The 19,016-nt window shown below is 40.4% G+C and overlaps 1 protein-coding gene across 1 annotated transcript in view; it reads left to right on the forward strand.

The window, feature by feature from the left end:
• Positions 1-17,600, forward strand: part of slc16a10 (solute carrier family 16 member 10) — a 30,928-nt gene extending 13,328 nt beyond the window's left edge. Inside the window, exons 2-6 of the mRNA XM_085372063.1 lie at positions 3,157-3,301; positions 4,899-5,322; positions 10,590-10,733; positions 11,027-11,255; positions 14,130-17,600. Of these exons, the coding sequence (XP_085228189.1) occupies positions 3,157-3,301; positions 4,899-5,322; positions 10,590-10,733; positions 11,027-11,255; positions 14,130-14,359 (1,172 nt within the window). The 3' untranslated portion in view covers positions 14,360-17,600. The remainder of the gene's footprint in view (positions 1-3,156; positions 3,302-4,898; positions 5,323-10,589; positions 10,734-11,026; positions 11,256-14,129) is intronic.
• Positions 17,601-19,016: the final 1,416 nt, after the last annotated feature.

Below are 19,016 nucleotides of genomic sequence, written 5' to 3' on the forward strand. Positions count from 1 at the left end.
ATTAAAGTCAATACTACGTCATGGTAACAAACACTTTTGCATTGGTGCTGTGTTGATACAGGGGGACATCTGGTCTTGTTTTTGGTTTGTTGGCCGTGAGAGCATTTTAGTCGCTAAAACCTTTTTCCTCCTCACTTTGTGTTCATTATAGTGGAACAGCCTGGGACTTCGGGGTAAGTTGTAAGTGGTCTATAGTGTTAAATGAAGCCTGTCTTCATTCTCCATGCTTCAACTAGACATTGGTAACATCTGAGCATCTTTGGTCAACAGATTCCTAGAACGTGCCATAGAGATGTTCTGTTTGTTTAATTACCTGAGCAAGTCTTGTGCTACCTCAATACTGCAAAATGCCTCATCCATTAGATGCTTTTGTTAATTTTGGTTATAAGATAACTCTTCAGATAGCTTTTTTAAATGCAAACCCTTTGAATTTATTCATACATTTAAGTAAAGTCTTCAGTGCTCCGTTTGTGGCATTCAGTGCAGTGATCTCACTTGATGTTTCATAGAAATTAGGATTAAAGAGATAGATAAATATATTTGTTTTAAGGAAGGAAAATAAAGAAAAATGACATGAACTTATAAACGTACATGCTATAGCTAAACTTGTCAGCACATAGCACAGGGGATGTTTAATTATAATTAATGGGTAAACAGTGGTAATTATTTGTCAGTACTTGAAACAAAGTTAAGAAACTTTTTAAAAATAATTTTAAAGTAATGACTAAACGGCCAAAATATTCGAAATTATTACATTTATTGAGCCGTTAAGCTAGTCAGTTAATAGTTAGCTTGAAATATTAGAAATTAGAGTTAAAACTGCACAAATGCATAATTGAGCATAACAAAAAAACACTGACATTTCAGTTATTGTTCAATGTTATTATTGACAGGTCCAACTGAATTGTCTTTCAAAACCCTCTTTCAAAACAACACGTGATGCATGGTGTCATTACTGAAGTTCTTGGGGTCGTTAGGGAAAATCAGGCAAGAATGCCCAAAGTAGTTACCTCAAATGATACACAGGCTTTCTGAGTTTTAAAATATGCAGTTTTCTGTGGATAACAGGTGTATTATGCAGTTTCCTAGGTCTCAAGGTTCAGTTGTTGTGGGGTGACTGGGTTCAGAGTTGGGGGGGGGTTCCAGCGAAGCAGACGGATGACTTAGGGAAACTCGTCTGCTAGTATTTAAAGCAGTGCCCGTAGCTAGAGGTGGATGTCACTGGGACACAGAGAATCCTGATTTTACATCGTTTTTAATCTAGAATTTCTCTTGTCTGAAGCATAAATGCTTTTAAATCAAGACAGCCAGAAGAGCACAACAGCAATTTCCTGTTGCTTTTGAAGGATTCTTGCTTCTTCTCGTTCACTGGCATTTATTAGAGTGAACATTTTCTGACTTACTGTGTTGTCTGGAATAACTCTAAAGAAGCTTTGGGAGTTCCCCCGAATGATAAAGACTATGTGTTCCTCTGACTTTCGGTCCATCCTTGTTATCAGAGTTTTAATTTGTACTTTGGTTTATGACGGAATGGCTGTAAAACTGATATAGAACCTAACAACATAAGTGCGTTTAGTGTTTACAACATTAATCCTTACATGACAAATATCTAAACTATCATGGTGAATTACTGTTGTGTAAAAAAGTGACTGTGATAAGAAATAAAATGAAAATAACTGTTTCCACATTTCGCAGGGACCACTAGGTAATAAACAACTGTGGACAGTTTGATTTAAACAATGAGCAATAAAGCCTCTCAGTTGCTGGCTGACTGTAAACTCTTGGCACACTGAAATAAACACGTCTCCTCAAGTGTGACTTTAAAAAGGGAGAAGCTGGTGACAGTGTTGTCCAGATTAATCCTAAAATCACAACCACACTGGTGTTTTTCTTTGGAACTTCATAGCATCTGTTTCATTTGGAAACCTGAGATTGCTTAATACTCTGCCAGCATGGGGTGAGGTGAGGAGAATAAAATACCAGCAACAACCCTGAAACTTGACACAAGGGTTTCCTGTTAGTCGTGTAAAAAAACAAACAACAAAAGCATTCCAGCTCCAGTTGGTCTTTTCCCACAAGTTTCACCTGACTTAGCTTCAGAGTCAACAACTTTTTATATGGCTTGTGTCACATGTGCTGACCTGTTGTTCACCTGAAGGCATTTCTGGTCTCTATTGTTATCTGGTATTGGATGTGTGATGTCTTAAAGAGAAAGTTCCCAGTTCCCAGCAGTCTTTTGTACAAAAACATGTCACTCTCGCCTTTTTCCCTATAGTCATGACAAACACACTAACAGAATAGCTTTGTTCACAGCAATTCTTATTTACCTTTTAAGGGGCCTTGGTATAGTCCATCCATTGTCTAAAACAAATTTTTTTGGCTTTCCCCCTGCATTAAAATGAACTTTCTTCTCATTGGCTGGCTTTTGCAAAGAAACAGTTTGAACAGCAGGTGAGTAGGTCTTGCACAGCCGGAGCTGTTAATCTGAGATGACCATGTTATGATTGTCCCCCCTCACTGATGCCAGTTAGAGTAAACTTGAACCTTTGGCTCACAGGTATGACTTACTAACGACCTCAGTATTTGAAAATTAATAATAATGTATTTTGTATCTTGTGTGTTCTGTCACCAAATGGTTTATTTGCTTCTTTTCCATCTACGAAGGAAATCATACGAGGAATGTGTAAATGTATAGACTATGTACGTAAGAAGCATTTGTAAAGCCCGAGTTCAGTAGATTCAAATACAAAGTACAGCAGGAGTAAAATGGCCAAGATGTAAAAAAGGGAACTCATGACGTTGGTAAGGCATGTGATGACTGGTTGCCTAGTAAGCTGTACAGTCTGTGTGTATCCTTGAGTAAATGTGTGCATCGATACAGAAACAATAGTGTTCTGTTATTGCAACATGACCCTTTGTTTAGCGGTTAGTGTCTGTAGTGTAAAGTATTTTCCTGGAGACAGTTGTGCAAGGTGTTTTTTTCCTTCCCTGTATCTACTATTGTGGGGTCTACCTTACAATATAAAGCACCTTGAGGCAACTGTTGTTGTAATTTGCCGCTATATAAATAATATTGAATTGAATTCAACTGAATTGAATTGAAATATAATAGAATCATGACATTCATTCTGTCTTCCCACTGTGTGTCTCCTGCAGCATGGGTGGGCTCCCTCTCCATGGGCATGATCTTCTTCTGCTCTCCCATCGTCAGCATATTCACCGACATGCTCGGCTGCAGAATTGTTGCAGTGGGTGGTGCTGCTGTGGGTCTGGTCGGCCTACTGGGTAGCTCCTATGTCACGTAAGGAAGTTTTCCAACTCACAACTGCATAAGAATTTTTTTAAAATTTCTTAAGATAGCATGCTTTTGCTTTATGTATAATTCTTTTGTAGCACCTTTTAACTGTTATTTAACTTTGCACGTACAGGCAAAACCTTAGTATTATAGGATATCAGGCCTGTCTCGCTTCACTTTTTTGTCACATGACAAAATATGCATACAGTGTTTTCCACTGAAAAAGATTGTATTTGGGGCAGTAACAAGGCACCCATGATTTCTTATATGGTTTCCACAACTATAATATATCATGCTTTTTAGAAACTTCTAAGTTAACATTTTGGGCTGCATGTTGTGAGGGCAAAATGCATAGACACATGCTAACTAGTACTAAGTAACAAATGAAATACAGGACATTCACTCATCTAAAGTCAAACGCAAATGTCTTGGATGCACTGTATCTTGCAGCACAACACATTTACCCTAAATATCAAATACCAATATCACAAACATAGTGAAGAGGTCAAACTCAGTGACTCTGTTCACTTGGCGAAACTTTCAAAATGAGAGCAAGGGGACTGTACTGTAGTCCTGTTGGTTAATTGAATGGTAAAAATAAAAATAAAAATCAGTGTAACTGTGTGGTCTGCCTGATTTTATTTGATCAGTTCGATGAGTCAGTTTGATCTCCCAAAACAAAACATTTTATATAAAATGATGACTTCATGGTAAAAATGACCTAGAATCTCATTGTGGCCTACAAGTGAGGAAACACTCACACAGTCATATGTGGTTCAAGCAACGCAACAAGTGCAACGCACACACTTTATCACTAGAGTAAGCAATAAAACTGCTGAATTACAGGTGGTCAAATGACAGAAACTGTGGTCAGGAAGCTAAGTTCTCAGGGTGCAGACTTACTATGTGACTGCTATTGGCACTTAGATATTTATTTAAGCCAAACAGAACTTTGAAACTCACTGTGTGCAAAACCATTTCCAAAAACGCTAGGCCCCTGTATAAAATGTAAGTAAAAAGAGAATGCAGTGATTGGCAAAGCTCATAAACCTATAAAATATTTTATTAACAGTGGAACTAAGAACATGTACTATTTTAAGGAAAAGGCATTTGGTCATTTTGAATTTGGTGGCAGCAACATGCTGTCTGTCAGTTTTCATGAAATAGTAAAATGACTTAGTTTAAACAATTGATAACTTTTATAATTATGAGTCACTGACAATGTAAACCAATATGCACCATCGGTTAGAATGTGTCATAATGTGTTAAAAATATTTAAACTAATTATTTGTTGTCACTGAAGTTATAGCAAATTAACTTAATGTGAGAACGAGTTAGGAGACTTACTCTGTATTTGATTTATGTGAATGAGAATTGTGTTACTGCGTTGCATTTGATTTAACCTAATACGTGATAAAGCTTCTTGAAACAAAAATCTGTATCGTAATTTAAACAACGTTTTTTTGGACCTTTAAAGACATTTGACATCTTATTTTATAGTTGCTGCTGCTAAGAACTGATTCTTTTCTGGGAAATATCTTGCAGATGAATTGGCAACTCTGAATGAATCGATTGTACACTGATGTTATTTATTTGCTCCTAGGTCCCTGGACCTCATGTACTTCACATACGGCATTGTGTTCTCCTGCGGCTGCTCTTTCGCCTACCAGCCAAGCCTGGTCATCCTTGGCCATTACTTTAAAAAGCGCCTTGGCCTCGTAAATGGTATTGTAACAGCCGGCAGCAGCGTCTTCACGATCGCTATGCCCTTTGTGCTGTCAGCCTTACTGAAAAACATAGGCCTATACTCCACCCTGCGTGTCCTCTGCATCCTCATGCTTGTGCTGATGCTGGCTGGCTTCACTTACAAGCCCCTGCTGCCGGTCAAACCGAAAGACTCCCAAACAGGCAGCTCACACCTAAAACAGATTTTCAACGTCAATATCTGGAAGTCGTGGGGATATCGCATCTGGGCCTTCGGCATTCCCGCTGCCCTCTATGGCTACTTTGTGCCTTATGTTCATCTGGTAAGTACTTATCACTTCTTTCATCTGCTGTTCTAATAATATTTATGCTGGCATTCATACTTACTGTTTGTGTATGTGCCGTTCACTCCACTCCAAACAAGGGGTTGGTAATGATCCATTTGACATATGGGAGCATGCCAATTCCAAGATTCCACAGTGTGATTTTGCAACTATCCTACTCCTTGGTTCTGGATCTCATTATTGGCATGGTTAACAAGGAATAAGGGTGAGAGGTTAGCTAGCTTCAACAGCACAGTCATCAAAACTCATAACAGCTATGTGAATAACAGAACTGTGAAAGGGGAGAGGAAGGGAAGTTGAAACCATGGCAGGATCTTCCAGACATTCAGCGGTGGCACAGAGTGTTACTGTCTTTTAATATTTTGCTTTTTGGCAACTGTGATAAATTAAAAATTTTATTTAAGGGAGGATGCAAAAGGAGACAGAAAAACATATCATTTGAGAACGTTTCCAGAGTTCCATCACGTGCACCAGTGTTATATCAGACGAATTTTCTCCAAGTGTGCACTTCAATATCACTATAATCCCAAGGACAAAACATCTAAACGCAAGCTAGACAGCTAAGTGCATGCTGAAGATGCATGGGACAGGATAGGAGAGCCAGCTCTTCAAGACAAGACTCAGCTGAACATCTGCACCCAAACAGAGAGAGGGCACTCCTTTGAGAATTCTAATGTTCACAGTTTGGAAACATGGTTTGAGAGAAGAGTCATCATTAGACTATCAGTCATTCTAATATGTGTGTGTGTAATATGTGGCTGTAATAATTCACATGATGGCAGGGTGGAGCAGTGTCGCACAAAGAGTTCACACCTTGCCTCGTGAGACCCTTAATGATTTGAAATGATGGGGATTCCAGTAGAAATGTTGGTGCTTTGCGCATGGCTTATTTGGCACGATACAAATGCACAAAAGTGGCACAAAGATTACAGTTTTACTATTGCAGGCTTTTCTTGACACCGAATTATCCTTGCTGTGCATGACGTGTCCATACCACCGTTGGCGTGCTTCCCTCATCATCTTTTCGATTGGGGCAACTCTGAGTCATTTTCAAACATCTTCATTTGTCACACAATCCGGGCGGGTTAAGCCCAGACATCCACCTGAGCATCTTCATCTCCATGGAGGATCTGCTCGTGTTTCTTGGTGGCTGGCCAGCATTCCGCTCCATATAGGGCCACCGGCCATAAGACTGTCTTGTAGATCTTGGCTTTAAGGTGTTCAGGCATCCTCTTATCGCACAGGATGCCGGTGGATTTACGCCATTTAAGCCATGCTGTGTTGACTCGTGAGCACACATCTGGGAGAGTCTCGCCGTCCGCCGAGACCAGGGACCTGAGATATTTGAATTGGGCGGTCTTCTTTAACTCCTGGCCGTCGATCTGGATCAATCCCAGGATCTGAGGGCCACATTCTAGGTATTCCGTTTTCTTGGTGTTCAGGTGCATTCCACTTTCTTTCAGCTGGTCCTTCCATTCCTGCGACTGCTCTTGTAGAGGCAGGCGGTCTGGGTCTGCGAGTGCCACATCGTCTGCGTAAAGGAGGGTCCAAGGTATTGGTTATTGTAATGCTGTGTTCATGCAGAGGATGAACAGCAGGGCTGAGCTTTGGTGGACGCCTAAACGGTGGTGAGGTCTCCCTGCATTATAATGTTTTTAAAAAAATATTTACCTGCACTGCCTGCAGAGCCATGGGTCCATCAGCGCAATGCAATTACATTGATGTATGCAATTAAAATGAACACAAGGCCAAATTACTTAAGATGGCGCATTTAAAGAATAGCTCAACAAACACAGTTTGCTAATGTATTTGTGCACAATCCTGAAATATAAATTGGAATTTATTGTAATAAAGGTCTCTGTGTGTAATTGTGACATGGTCCACTTATGGTCAATTTTGGGCTACTTTTACATATTATATTTTACTAGATATTTAGTTCACCTTTCTTAATACAATGATACTTTTCTAGAGCCATTTTGAAATATAACTATTCAGTGCTTTCAACAACATAAATACAATATAGTGTGACTCTACAGCATTGGCAAAGAGCCCTGACTCTCAAAGACAGACATATTAAAAACAAAACAAAACATGATTAAAGAAAATCAGTCTCGGCAGGTAGATGTCAGCTGATTTTGTAGTGTGGGTTGCCTGGCTCTTTTTTCACCACAACAACTTCCTAGTTCCTCATGTGTTCATTATTTAGCTGTGTGGTCCTGGTGAATGTGGCATAATATGGAAGGAGGATTTAATCTGCAGTTCCGTAAACATGTGTCGCTTTCCCTAAATCAGTGTTTATTTCTGCTTTAAGATAGGAAACTTTGAGCTTAGAGACAACGTCTTGGGAGGGCTGCAGAAGGGGAGCCTGTATGTACTGGAAAGACTCAGGAGATGCCTGTTTATTTGGAGACGGTGACTTTGTTATTGGAGGGAGATCAGAGTGTCCTGTGGATCAATGCCTGTGTTTTCCCAACACTTCTCATGTCTGCTACACAGACTGGGATAACACTTGGATCTGGCTGAAGCCTCAGCACCAGCACTGGACTAACAGCCTCGGCAGCCATTCTTCCCCACTACCTGCACCTAAAGCCCCAGCCCTGTGGGATGGAAAAGCAGAAAAACATGTGTCCAGCAGCATATTGTTCGGCTTGTTGGAACGGAGTCCTGTCAGATCCTCCAAACAGCTGTATACTTTTTATTTTTTTATAGTGTCTATTTCCTTGAGCAAAGTGCTGAGCGCGGCCTTTTGAAATAGCCTTGCCCTAGTACCACGTATGTTTTTCATCTTGCTTACCTCTTTACTTAAAGAGTAAAGTCCAGTTCTCAACTTATTGCTGATTAGAGAAAAAAGAAGTTGCCTTTGTGTTTGCTCTGTAAATGGCTTGATAAAAGGTATGCTATTGCTTTGCCAAGTGCAAAGTGGGAGAGGAATTTGTGAAAATTATGCAACTTGCTGAAGGCCAATATGTTAGAAAGTTTGATCTTATCATCAAGACAGATAATCCATGTCCTCCCTTTCCTGAATCAACATAATTGAATCATGGAACACCATAAAGGACCATTCAGAGCCGTACTTTTCTTCAGATAGCTGTGTCTACTTTTAAAATAAGCTTGTTTCATTTTTTTAATGAGGAGCACCTGCAGGGCTGCAGTGTGTGGGCTGGATGTTTGATGATCATTACACATCTGCGAGAGAGTAGGAGAACGACAGCACTTGGGAAGGTTGGGTTGGTGCACTGGGGCTCTAAAGGGGAAAACTCTCCCTATAATTGAAATGTATTTTGTGTTAAGGTGCTCTAGTTTGTTACCTTGCTAAATCCACCAACTATAGATTTCTTTGTTAGACATCTGAACTAGTCATAAGTAGCAGCTCAGGTTATTGAGAACTTCAGTGATTGTTATGCTTAATATAATGTCATCAGCTATGCATGCTGGGTGAGAATTTATGAGATGAACCACTTTATTTTTCTTTACATTTATATATCGGTTGGAGCAGGAAGCTTTGAAAATGTAACCTAACCTGATAATGTGGGAATGAGTCAGATAGGGAATATCTAAAAAAAGATCCACGATCATTTACCAGCCATATAGCTGTGAACAAAGGATCCTTGTTTGACTGATAGTTCGCTGGTATCATAGATCTCATCATGGCAGTGAGTAGGTGATGCTAGGTTGTAACTCATACACTTCCATATTATCTTACATATTTGCTATATGACTCTCTTGGTCTGCTTTTCCTGACTGAACCACATTCTCCATAAGGTATTCACTACTGTATGACACATGAGGAATATCAATCACCTTCAGAAGGCTAGGCTGAAGCAATAAATTTCAACAATTATCAACTGTCCACTGGTTTATGTCTGATAATGTGATCGTGTGATTGAGGGAGCAGCACGTTTGTCACGTGAACCTTCCAAGCAGAATTCTAGGTGGCAAAGTTCAAGATACATCTAACTTCACTTTAAAACTATCCTCCCTCTGGTCAGCCTCAACTGAGTGTGTGTATCATAAGTTAATCTCCTGACACTTATACAAACAAACAAAGATGTGTGTAGCATTGCTTCTTGGATGTAAGACTTCCTAAAGACAGAGCATGTTGTTGTACATTGGCAAAGAATGTAAGTCTCCCAGAAAGTGTAGGGGGTGATGGTGATGGGTCTATACATCAGCAGACTGCAGGTCCTTTGAAGAGGTCTGCTGCACATTGCCTGGAGGTAGAAACACAGCAGGCCCCTCTTTCTCTTCTCGGTCCTCACAGATTAATGCTTAGCAGTAGGAATGACGTGGCTACAGGAGATAATGTGGAAAGCCAACATCTGGACAGTGTAAACTAGAAAACGGCATTCGCTGGAAGCTGAAATACAAATGAGCACTGAAATATGGACAAGCTAGATAAAAGGATCTGATGATATGATAACAACAAACTGACCTGTTGCCTGAAATATGGCTGCTGTCATATAAATAAAAGGATTTGTAAAACCGGACATTTTTTTGAACCCAGTTCTGCAAAACCATTCAACCCCAGATTTCTGAAAAACGCATGCAGAATGTGAAGTAAAAGATACATTGAGTGAAAAATTTAGTGAATTTTCCCTCTCTTCATTCAACTATATGCATCCACAGGAGTGCAGCGCAGTGCTGACAGACTTATAAAAAACAAAGACCACACCAGGTGTCACTCCTGTCAACCAAGAACAGAAAACTGATGCTACAGGTTGGCAGAGTCACCTTTTATCATCAAACTGGTTTCTCAAACATGCCAATGAGTTCACTGTACTCAAATGGCTTCCTCAGCCACCTCCTCCTAATCCAATAGAGCACCTTTAGGATGAGGTAGCACAGGGGATTTGCATTATGGATGTACAGCCAACAAATCTGCAGCAACTGTGCGATGCTGTCGAGGCAACAAGGACCAAAATCTCTGAGGAATATTTGCAGCACCTTGGTAAACCTTTGCCATGAAGAATTTAAGTAATCCTAAGGCAAAAGGAGGTACAACCCGGTACCAGAAAGGTGTACCTAGTTAAGTGTCCAGTGAGGTTAGATCTCAGGCAAATATCTTTATGTAGTTAACACACAAATCCACAATGACTAAGCAAAGAGCACTGTCCAATGAGGTTTTAGTCAGTGGTTGCAGTTTCACAGTTTTTATTGTAATTCTTTGTGCTGTACTGTGCATCATATAACTGCAGTAAACTAAAGAAATGAAACAGCTGTGTTCATCTTTCATTTACTGTCCACAGATGAAACACGTGGAGGAGCGTTTTGGAAAAGACACCAATAAGGAAGTTTTGCTCATGTGCATTGGTATAACATCTGGCATTGGCCGACTGATCTTCGGCATAGTGGCGGATTACATTAGCGGAGTCAACAAAGTGTTCCTGCAAGTGAGTGTGTGGCCTAAACAGTCGTGTAAGCAGATTTACATTGTCTGAATGCAGAAGTTCTGACCATTAAAAATTCTCTGAAATAGCATTTTAGGGATCATGTGAGGATCATAGCACAGTGAGACCTTTAAGCCAGTTAAAGGTCTTACAATAGGGGGTGAAGATTTAACATTACATGAGCCTTCTCGTGTAACGTTAAAGTAAAATGAGGGGTTTCTTTTGGTTTTGCATCCAATCTGAATATATAGAGTGTACTAAACCATAACAATTAACAAAATAATCTCTCTACTTAGGTCGCGTCCTTCTTCGTCATCGGTCTCATGTCCATGATGATCCCCCTGTGCAATGTGTTTGGCGGGCTTATCGCAGTGTGTCTGCTGATGGGACTGTTTGACGGCTGCTTCATCTGCATCATGGCACCTATCGCCTTTGAGTTGGTTGGAGCCAAAGATGTGTCCCAGGCCATTGGCTTCCTGCTAGGCCTGATGTCTGTGCCCATGACTGTGGGGCCCCCTATTGCAGGTAAAGCAGGAGTTAACTGAAATTTGTGATCATGCTCAGGTAACCCCTGAACATATGACACATGCCCACACTAAACTGATGATCTAATAATATGGCAGTTTAGTCATTTTGGATCCTTGGCCTTAACTAGCTTCAAAAATCTAGCACATGCATACTTTTATATATAAGCCTCTTTGGGGTAATTCCAACTGTGTAGTGATGTGTACCTACAAAAAGGACATTCAGTGAGCTGGTGAGTGCACAAGGATCACTGACGCATTTCCGCATTTTACCTTGTCTTGTACAAAGAGCTAATGCAGCACAATCTGGTTAAAGCCTTAATGCTGTCTTTCTGTGATACGAAGGTGTCTGAACACAGGGCATCACAGCTTGCTGTGCATGAGATTGTAGCTGCAATACTGGTCAGAGTGCTCATGCTGAGCCCTGTACTAAAGCTGAAGATCTTACACTGAGCATGTGAGTTTCTGAACTGGATCATGGATCAAGAGGATGGCTTGGTCTGATGAATCATGTGAGCCAGCTGTTAAGTCTAATTGTTGAATGTTGCCATTGTGTTTCTTAAATTTGTACAGTCTTAGTTCAAGCAGTAGGATCAAAGCCATTCCTTTGATCCTGACCACCTCTCCAATCACTCTGTGCTGGGGGAGGTTTTATTGTAGATACATCCTATCGGAAAGATCTGTTTCTTTTGATGTAAGCTTCCTGGGTTTATGACCCTTTGGTCAGCAGGAGGTCTAACACACACACATTCTCACATAACACACACACACACACACACACACACATTCTCACATAACACACACACACACACACACACACACTCTTACAGAAGTTCACACATTGGTCTTAGAACCAAGGGGGCGTGGCTTTGTTCTGACGTGTTTTGTGTGAACTGTCTCTCAATAAAAGGTAGCAGGAGGAGGTCAGATCTGGGGGTCATTTTCGTGGTGGACACAGACGAGGCCTCCCTTGCGCAAATAATCGATCGATCGACTGTCTTGTTTTCTTCATGATGAATAAGTCTCTAGAATTAGCGGGGTTTGTGGAAACACAGACTGAACACCAGCGTGTGCACTTATCTACACAGGGAAGAGGTGGCAGCAGGATGCATTATCAGACAAGCCAACAGAGGACATGGGACTCCTGGGCCAATTTTCTGCTGGAAACAGTTATGTGGGAGTTGCATTCCCAAGAGCATCTCCTAATATCACTGACCCCTTAAGGAGGATAATGCATTCCACCATTGGGAACATTGCTAAGAGTTCATAGTGTTCAGTTAATCTTCAGATTCCCCAGATGCTCAATCATGAGCACGATTGAGCATCTGTAGGATGCCCGATAGCTTCATGTGGCTGTAGCTCAGGTGGCAGAGCAGGTCAGCCACTAATCAGAAGGTCGGTGGTTCGATCCCAGGCTGCACCCTGGCTGCATGCCAAATATCCTTGGGCAAGATACTAACCCCATGTTTGCCTACTGGTGGTGGTCAGAGGGCCCTGTGGCGCCTGTGTCCGGCAGCCTCGCCTCTGTCAGTGCGCCCCAGGGCAGCTGTGGCTACAATGTAGCTTGCTATCGCCTGTGTGTGAATGGGTGAATGACTGAATGTAGTGTAAAGCCCTTTGGGGTCCTATGGACTAGAAAAGCGCTATACAAATGCAGGCCATGCCCGATAGCTATGCTTTGAAAGGTGTGAGACATGCACACTGCTAGGCAGGTGGTTTCAGTATTGTGGCTAATCAGTGTGTGTGTATGTTTCTAGCTGGCGCTGTTTACATGTGGATTTTAAAAAATGCGAGACTTCTTCAGTGCTGAATGCCAAAGGTTCACTAAAGGTTTACTGCTAGCATGTGCATTTACTCATGTGAGCTTCATGTGCAGAGGGCTTCCTGGAAGACAATCAGTTGTTTTCAGTTTTCAGTTTTATTTGTCATATGCAAGTTAGCACAAGGTCAACATTGCAATGAAATGTGTTTGACGAGCAGCAGTCACTCAGCAGCATGATACAGTAGGAGAAAATATAATAAAATAAAATAATAAAGAAAATAGAAAAATAGTAAGGAGCAAAATATTAGAGAGACATGGTAAAAGAGAAAAGATGACTAAATATATATGTATCTATAAATATAAATATATGTACACTAGTGACTAAATAAGAAAATCTTGAAAAGAAATATGACGGGAGGGCAGATGGGATATTGCACAGGAATGAGCAGCAGAAAATTACAGTATTGCACTTTTAAATATAAATATCAATGACAATAAAGTGGAGTGACCAGTGCAGATTAAATAGAGTACTTGTGAAGCTGCAGGGTAGCTTCTGAGTGCTGTGTTGTGTGTGTTTAAGTGTTGTGGTTGAGGTGTCGTATGGCTTGGTGGTAAAAACTGTTTTTGAGTCTTGTAGTCCGAGCAGACAGGCTCCTGTAACGTCTGCCAGATGGTAACAAAGAGAACAGCTGATGTGCTGGGTGGCTGTGGTCCTTGATGATGCTGTGTGCTTTACGGAAGCATCGCTGGAGATAAATGTCCTGAATGGCAGGAAGCCTCGTGCCAGTGATGTGCTCTGCTGCCTTCACCACCCTCTGTAGTGATTTACGGCTGCTGGCAGAGCAGCTTCTGTGTGTGTGTGTGTGTGTGTGTGTGTGTGTGTGTGTGTGTGTGTGTGTGTGTGGGGTAGAGCTGGAAGCCATCTTTATTAGGAGAGTTTACAAAAGTCAATGACATCTTGGTCAGCACCAGCTGTTAATCTTGCGATGTTTAGGAGTTCTGACACTTGTGTTTCTCTTTGTATTTGGATGTGATCGTAAACATTGACCTTTAGCTGTGTTTATTTGACCGTTACCCCCCCACCCCCCCCCACCCCCCTTTATCTGGTTGCAGGCTATCTGAGGGACAAAATGGGATATTACGACATGGCCTTCTACCTAGCAGGAGTCCCACCGATCATTGGCGGGGCCTTGCTGTGTCTGATACCCTGGGTGGAAGCCAAGCACAAGAGAAGAGAGAAAAAGCAGGCCGTGAAAGGGGAGCAGGACGCTGACCAGAAGATGATGAATCATGAAAAGGCTCAAGAAGTTGTGCAACACAAAGCAGGAGAGTCTGTCCTCTAAATACCCCTAGAGAGAGACTGACAGAGAGGTGCAGGGGGTCAGACTGAGGCTGCTGCTGCTCATTGATAGTATTAAGATACTCTGTCCATATCTGTGTTTATGTGAAGACTTTTTTAAGTAGGAAAAAATGCCAAAGTGTTCAAACATATCAGAGTCATATGTTGAAGCTGAACGTAAATGTGATCCTGAAGAACTATGCATCAGACTGAACTAATCTTACATCAGACAAGCTTGAAATTGTAGCTGAAAATGGGGAAAACTGGACATTTATTTTTTTGTCACAATAAGAGTTAGGCATGCAGTACTGTGTCCAAGATCAACTCCGTCAGCAGCCATTCTCACTGGGCTTACTCTAATCTTAACATTGACTTTTCATCACTATCATACAGTTTTAGACATACAGTTAAAACATGTTGTATAGTATAACATACAGAAAAACATAGGAAACAATTTATGGTGTTAATTTAAATTTTTGTATAAGTTCATAGTGAACCAGTCTGCCAAAGATTTATATTTAACCCTGCCATCTTTATGTCCTCCAGTATGCTATGTAATCTGTTTTAGGGGTGCACTGATACAGTGGTCGGGGTTGGTTGATACCAGCATTTCTGCAAATAAATTGGCATATACTGATGTCCTGCCTAAAAGTTAACAAAAGCTGAAAAAAAAAACCCTGACACAAATGAAATAATATGCTATATTTGTTTTCCTGGACCAAACCGGGAACTAGATAACAACAAAAACTAATACAAATACTGTTATCTGCAGGCTTCCAGATGCTCTTTAAGACATCAATATCTGTATCAGTACCAGTATCTGTATTACCGTTGATATTTGTACTGGTATTGGTCCTTTTGACAGTCAGTGCATCCCTAATCAATGATTGGTGTTTAAAAAGACACACAGTAACTATCGGCTCAGAGAAGTGCTCTAAAAAGTCTAGGTTTTTCTGTCTGACTCTGGAATCTGAGCTGTAAAGGTGCTTGTAAGGATGCAGCTTTGGGAAGCACAATAAAATATGTCCTGTCAGAGATGCTGACCCAGCTTCCCTTCCGAGGTTGGATCTAGGAAATCTGATCATTTAAAGGCTGTTTAACTCACCAAGCAGAGCTTGGCACCCAAAAGCTCTAAGTTCACCTCACTGAGCCCGTAATTCTTTCCCTTGAAAAATTCAAAATAAACTGCACAATACATTTTTTAAATACCAGAGGTAGCAAATATATGGTACAAATTAAAAGTCATATAAGATAATTAAAATGTACTTAATTTTTAAACAAATTTGTCTGATGGTTCAGTAAACAAGAATTTTCTGCAATTATTTTATATTTCAGGCTTTAAGGGGTTAAGGTTATTATCCACTCTTGATCCCATGCTGTGGAGCATCCCAGAATTTATGCTGCCTGTGTTTCCAAAATTACCACTATTGAATTATTAATGATCACATTATACAAACATGAAAGCATAGAGAGGGTTCTATAAAGCCCCCTGCAACTGTGTCATCAGTTAATCTGGTACTGTGACTGATTCATTCAAAGAGGCTGCTTTAAATCAAACCTCCTCAGTGTTTTAGATGTTATATTTAAAGAAATAGTTTTAGAAAGTAAATATGTGGCAACTGGTTATCCTAAAAAAGGCACAGAGACTGGAAGCAAGCAGAAAATATTAGTCTGGAGTAGGAAAAATAGGACTTCTAGCCACTGTGAAAGTTCACTTATCATCAAGTCATATCTGTTTAAAACTTTGTTGACTGCTTTCAGCCTATCAGCACATAAGAAGACATTCACCACTTACATTAGCCATGCGTATCTGATGTACTGCATCAGTTTGTTGATTACTTTGCTCTTTCAAAGACAGCGGGATGAAGAGCTGAACTGAACTCTAGGTCACTGGCCAAGTTAGGGCATGAGTGGGTTTTGTTTTAGCAACATGCTGAGTGAGCACATTCAAAGAAATTGGAAGATGTTACCTTTTAATTGAATCCTCACCCCTTTGTTAAAGCCTACTGCCAGATGGGGACCGTTTTTGTTCATTTTCTTGTAATTTTCTCTCACATTTGAGTTCATACTTAAATTGTGCAGCATTCATTAACAGTTGACCTGGTTCATGTCAGATGATCTCTTAAATGGCCCAAAACCCCACAAAACATTGTGCATTTTCCTTCACCTCTGTATGATTTACTCACTCTACTGAATCATTTCAGAGACGCCTCTGTTTGAACTGTGGACGTGAGTCTAACTAATAATTGACTATGTGACCATCAGTCCCATTAATTATTAACTCTGTCCAGTTCAATGACATTCAGTAGAAAGGTATCTGTTTTGTGTTTTATTTACTTTTCACTTCTGGAGACTTTCATGTTGTTAAAAGCCTTAAATGAACTGACTGAAGACCAAACTGTGCACAAATGCAAATGTCTGAAAGTGTGTTTGCTTGCCCTCATTCGCCTCCCCAAAGCCCCCTATGTAGTGCCAGTGAACCAAGTGATGTCACCCATCACTGACTGTGGTGGACTGCATATTTGGAAAACTCACGCTGCCGGGGAAATGAATCTCCATCATAGAAATGCTGTGGGTCAGTGTTTTTTTTTTCCTCTGCAGACCTGTGACCCGCTACCTCAGATGATAGCAGAGCTCTGCTCCTTGTCTGTACTGTCCTGTCACCGTGAATACGTCTTAACTTTGCTCTTTAATGAAAAACATGTTGCCATTATTTTATTTTATTTTAATGCACAAAGTGACTGAAATCTTCAGCATTTCCAATTCTATGCTTAAATCCCATGTCTTATCCTTATGATGTGCATGACTCTTTATGGTGGAGTGCCATCATAGTGCTATTCATTTGTGAGAGCCTCGAGTAATTTCTCATTGCCATATATGAATATGAATGCTTTGTTGTATGTATTCATTGCACTCTATTCGCGCTTTTACTTGTTTTTTGTAGCTGTTCGGTCATATGTGCCTCTAGAAATGATATGTGCCAACCAAAGAGATGCTTTGTTTTAAATTGCATGATTTATTTTTACTTGGTGATTACTATAGACCAAAATCGTTGAGACAATCTGCTGAAGTTAACACACCAAAGCCTAACAGTATTTAGTTGCTGTTATTTTGCCATCTAATCCAGCCACTGGCTTTATTTGCTGCATCTTTACTGCTTCCGTCCTTTTCCATGTATTCTCCCCAAAAAGTGTTCTTAAATATGAATGTGTCTACATTTCCTCTGTTGCAGGGTGTGTTGTGAACAACAGTATATGCAATGTATGTAAACACAATTAATTTTAATCATTTTAAAAACAGTAAAAATATTTACTTTTAAGTTATCTGGGTTTTTTTAAATTTATGCCTATAGATCATAGAAAACACTGAAGTTCATTTAATCAAGATGTAAAATCAAGTGCAGTAAAACTGAACATGAACAAAAACACTTTATACCTTTGAACCTGTGAGACACTGACATGCCACTCCTTCACAGTTTTTCTCTAATAATCTTTATCTTCTTTTGACCCATGTGTGAGCGTGTGTGATTAGATGATTTGTCTAGATTTAGTCCTTCTGCACTTTTATTAGGTTATGGATCTCAGTAAAGGAACCAGGATTTCTTAACAGTCAGAAAGCACTGCCTGGGGGTGGGGAACACGTACTGATGTGGAGCTAATGAATGTCCTATATGTAGGAACCCTGGCGTCATTGTTGCCCAGGTTAGGACACATGAAACAAATGTAAATATTTGTCTGGACTGTTATTATTTAGTATCAGGCTCCCTGAAAAGCCTTCAAATGATCTAAAATACCGCAGCATGAGACCAGGTAGAAATATCACATTTGCCATATCGACTTCTCCTTATTGAGTCCATGTTAAACCTAGAATTGAATTTAAAATCCTCATTCTACTTTACAAAGTCATGAATGATCATGTCCCTTCATATCATATAGGCATCACAGTAACATATTATCCCAACAGTGTTCACCTGATTCAGTCACGATTTAGAGTTCATCACAGCACAGGAACAGCACCAGTGTAGGTTACTCATAATCTTTTTATGGCCTCTGATGGTGGACTCTGTGCAGCATTCTATGCAGGGTCAGCATCGGAGCATATGGGCAACTCTGATAGAGGATTTGATACCAATCACTTTGCTATTCTATAAAAAAACAAAGCCATAAAAGGAGACTGAAAATTCATATCACAGCAAGTAAGAACCACCGTAGGTTCCCAACAGCTAGCACAGCAGACAGTGCTTGCGGTGCTCTTTATTTTTTCCTACAGTGCTTAGTCCTTGTTGTGCATCGTGTGTGTCCAGTGTGTTTTTGCAGCTGCTCTCCTTCTTGTTGCAAGCTCCTCTCTGAATGGTCCCAGCATGCTTCTGCATGAATGGGCGGAACTGATCAGAAAATATGTGACAAGTGTTCCAGACCTGCTCCCACAAAACCACACCATGCTGCCACATGAAGTACACCGCAAAACCTTTAAGATTTACATTTAAGATTGACCCCTGTATGTTTTCTTCTATGCTTACTTGTTACGTCAAGGCCAAACTACTGCAATTTCTTATTAGAACCTCTCTTATAGGTGTTCAGGCTCCAACATACCACAGTGAGAGTGCTACGTGAGGTATTTTAATTAGAAGAAGTTAATTTAAAGTGGAGTATTTTACTAAA

This window comes from Diplotaxodon limnothrissa, linkage group LG15 (genome assembly GCF_057381915.1).
Source record: "Diplotaxodon limnothrissa isolate DT_005_m linkage group LG15, D_limnothrissa_male_GT1.1, whole genome shotgun sequence".
In the NCBI taxonomy this organism is placed as follows: domain Eukaryota; kingdom Metazoa; phylum Chordata; class Actinopteri; order Cichliformes; family Cichlidae; genus Diplotaxodon; species Diplotaxodon limnothrissa.